Source organism: Enhydra lutris, unplaced genomic scaffold, assembly GCF_002288905.1.
Source record: "Enhydra lutris kenyoni isolate GAN:26980312 unplaced genomic scaffold, ASM228890v2 scaffoldscaffold23, whole genome shotgun sequence".
NCBI lineage: Eukaryota > Metazoa > Chordata > Mammalia > Carnivora > Mustelidae > Enhydra > Enhydra lutris.
Genome location: NW_019154107.1, coordinates 3547763 through 3551347, shown reverse-complemented (window position 1 = coordinate 3551347; position 3585 = coordinate 3547763). Strand labels below are relative to the sequence as shown.

At 67.0% G+C, this 3585-nt stretch overlaps 1 protein-coding gene across 1 annotated transcript; it reads left to right on the top strand.

The window, feature by feature from the left end:
- The first annotated feature begins 1326 nt into the window (after window positions 1-1326).
- On the top strand, window positions 1327-3276 carry LOC111150328 (kelch like family member 34). Its single transcript, XM_022507772.1, has one exon. The coding sequence runs from the start codon at window positions 1327-1329 to the stop codon at window positions 3274-3276; it is 1950 nt and encodes a 649-aa protein (XP_022363480.1).
- Window positions 3277-3585: the final 309 nt, after the last annotated feature.

The following is a 3585-nucleotide window of genomic DNA, read 5'->3' as shown; positions in this document are numbered from 1 at the left end:
GAAGGGAGAACTTGGCTGGATCAGGGAGCGGGGGTGGGAGCAAATTCCCCAGCGCGGAATGTGAGACAAACCATCCCAGGACACGCGGGCCGCCTCGGGAAGGGCGCAGAGTAGGCCCGGCATCTCGAAAGGGTGAGTCCAGGTGAGGGACGTGTTACCGAGCGCAGCTGGCGGGGAGACCCAGATTCCCCCGGGCGTGGTTCCCGCCAGTAGCTCTACTGCGCGCAGCGACCTCCTGGGTGTCAGCGCGCAAAGTCACCGCTTAATCCCCGCCCCCGCCGGATTAATTAGGGCCTTCTCAAAGCAGAAAGTTTTGAGCCAGGGGCTTCTTTCCCAGGCGCAAGTGCACCAGGGAGTAGACACTCCTCCGGTCCAGCCGGCCGCCTCTCCCTAGACACCACCAGGGAAGGGTCCTCGGCGGGCGACTCGCATCCCTGCAGCCCTAGCCGAGTTCTCGAGACCCCCCCGGTGACCGGCGGCTCATCAGGTCACCAGAGTCAGGTCCCAGGCCCAGGCCGCTCCCTCCAGTGCCCCGGCCCTGGGTTCGCGGCCAGCAGCCGGGGCGCGGGGCGGGGCGCGCCCGGGAGGCCGAGGCCCCGCGCTATTCCTGTCCCTGTGAGCTACCGGCATGTTATGTACGGCGCCCAATCATGCCTCCGACCCGCCGCGCTGACCTGCGCCCCCCCCTTCCTTAATCCCCCAGGCTTTGATTTGATCCTCCGCGCGGAACAAGCTCACCCCCCTCTCCGCCCCATACCCAGTTGTCCCCGGCCCTCGCGGGTGCCCGCAGTGTCCGTCCTTCTCGTCCACCCCCGGGAGGCCAGAGCCCTCGCCCCGCACTTCCCGGGACGCCCCGAGGCGGGCCACATCCGCGCATCAGCGCTGTCGGAGATCCAGCACCCCTCAGAATCAGTCCACCCACAGCTCGGCCCTTCCAGGTGATGGTGCGTGGCCCCCGCGGCCCCTGGCGCGCAGGTGTGGGCTCCCCAAACTGGGACCGGGAGGGGGCTTCGGGCAACCCGCTGGCAGCCTCGGCAGCAGCCAAAAGCAAACCCCGCTCCCTCCGGAAGACTCCAAACTCCGCGCCCTCGGCTACTGGGAGCTTCTGGAAACCAACCCCGACCGGGTTTGCTCTGAGAAGGGTACAGGGATATCTGCAGGCCTGGATGAAGGAGCCCTGGGCTTTAAGCCGAGCAGGCAAAAATGGGGCCCGGCTAGGGGCTCTGGGGCTCGCGTAGGGGGCCCTGGGTTGCCGTACCCCGAGATGCTTCTGGCCGTGCCGGGTGGGCTCCAGCCCCGGCCAGGCCGCGTCCCGCCCCGGACATCATGAGTTACTTCCTATCTTACTGTAAAGCTCATGGCGGCGCACTGCTCACCGGCTATCAGGCCCTGCGCGCCGAGGGCTTCCTGTGCGACGTGACGCTGGAGGCTGAGGGCAGCGAGTTCCCGGCGCATAGGTCGCTGCTCGCGTGTTCCAGCGACTACTTCAGGGCTCTGTTCAAGAGCCACACCCGGGAATCCAGGGCCAGCGTGATCCACCTACACGTGCCGTCGGCGGCCGGCCTGCAGCGCTTGCTGGACTTCATTTACACCGCCTGGCTGCCGCTGTCCATGGACACGGTGGAAGACACGCTGGAGGCCGCCAGCTACCTGCAGGTGACTGAGGCGCTGGGGCTGTGCGGCCGCTACCTGGAGCGCCAGCTGGCTCCGGAGAACTGCTGCTTCGCAGCCAACGTGGCGGCGCGCTTCGGCCTGGCGCACACGTTGGGCGCCGCGGAGAGCTGCATCGTGCGTCACCTGCGGGAGCTGCTGCTGCGGGGCGCGGGCCCCATGGGGCTGCTGGAGCTGAACCCCACGTCGCTCAAGGCTGTGTTGGGTGCCCCCGACTTGGCGCGGGTGCCCGAGGCCTCGCTGCTGGGTCTGGCACTGGCCTGGCTGAGGCAGGAGCCTGAGGCCGAACGCCTGGCCCACTGCGCCTCGCTGCTCGAGCGCGTTCGCTTCGGCCTAGTACATGCCGACGTGCTGCGGCGCGTGTACTCGGGCTCTGGCCTCGCCCTGCCCGCCCGCATCAAGGGCCTCATCATCCAGGCCCTCAACTACCACACGGCGCCCTCCCGCCAGCCGCTCTTGCAGGGCGAGCAGACCAGCGTCCGGAGTCCCCAAACCCGCATCTTGTTGGTAGGGGGGCGCAGGGCGCGGGAGGCGGTGACCGAGGAGGTCGTGGTCCGCCAGGTGGTAGCCAGGGGCAGAGGCGCTGCGGCGGAGCCGGAGGAGGAGGAGGAGGAGGACGAGCAGTTGGAAGAGGAGGAGGAGGAGGAGGATTGGGAGTTCACCCAGGACGTGGTGGCCTTCGACGTGTACAACCACCGCTGGCGCAGCCTCACGCGGCTGCCTGCACCGCTGCTGGGGCACAGCGTGTGCACCGCAGGCAACTTCCTCTTCGTCCTGGGCGGGGAGAGTCCTGATGGCGCCTCCTCACCCCCGGCAGACGGCGTGCGGCCGGTCACGGCCGAAGTGCACCGTTACGACCCGCGCTTCCACGCCTGGACGGCGGTGCCCGCTATGCGGGAAGCGCGGGCCCATTTCTGGTGCGGCGCCGTGGGCGAGGGGCTCCTGGCTGTCGGGGGTCTGGGCGCGGACGGCCAGGCGCTGGCGTCCGTAGAGATGTATGACCTGCGCCGGGACCGCTGGACGGCGGCCGGGGCGCTGCCGCGGGCGCTGCACGGCCACGCGGGGGCCGTCGGGGACCGTGGCGTCGTGTACATCTCTGGGGGTAAGGCGGGAAGAGGAGAGGGCGGCGCGAGCAGCCTCCGGGACGTGTACTCCCTGGGCCCTGGGGAGCGAGCGTGGAGCAAGAGGGCGCCCATGAGCACCGCCCGCTTCGGGCACCACATGGCTGTGCTGCGCGGCGCGGTGTTCGCCTTTCTGGGGCGCTATGAGCCCTTCTCTGAGATCGAACGCTATGACCCCGGCACGGACCAGTGGACTCGGCTGCGGCCGCTACCCTATGATCGCTTCTGCTATGGGCTGGCGGTGGTGGAGGAGACGGCTCTGCTGCTGGGCGGCCTCAAGTGGCGAGACTCGCGGCAGGTGCCTACTCGCAACGTGGTGGGCTATGACCTCGACCTGGACCGCTGGGAGGACATTGGTTGCGCGCTACCCTGGGCCTGGAACGGCCTGCAGTGCGCAGTGCTGCAGCTGGCTGAGGGTGGAGATGAGGAGAGGGAGGGAGGGCTCGGAGAGCCGCCAGATTTACTGCGGAGCTTAATGGGTTAGTGCAGTCTTGGGACGACAGAGGAGAAAAAGTCGCGCTTGAGCAGGCTTACAGAGTAACGCGTGGGCTTTTCCTAAGAATGGGACTCTGGGAGCAGAGCGGCGGCTCAAGTTTAAGGATGCAAACAAGGGCTTGGTCGAGGAGGAACAATGCCCCTGAAGTTGAGAATGGGGAGAGAAGGGGTCAAAATAGGATATATGAATCAGCTTCAGTGAGCTGGGGATTTCTAGGAAGACTCATGCCGGTCTAGAGATGGACTTTTGAAAATAAAATATGGCCCTGTTTTTCCTCTTATAGTTAAAGTATTGCCC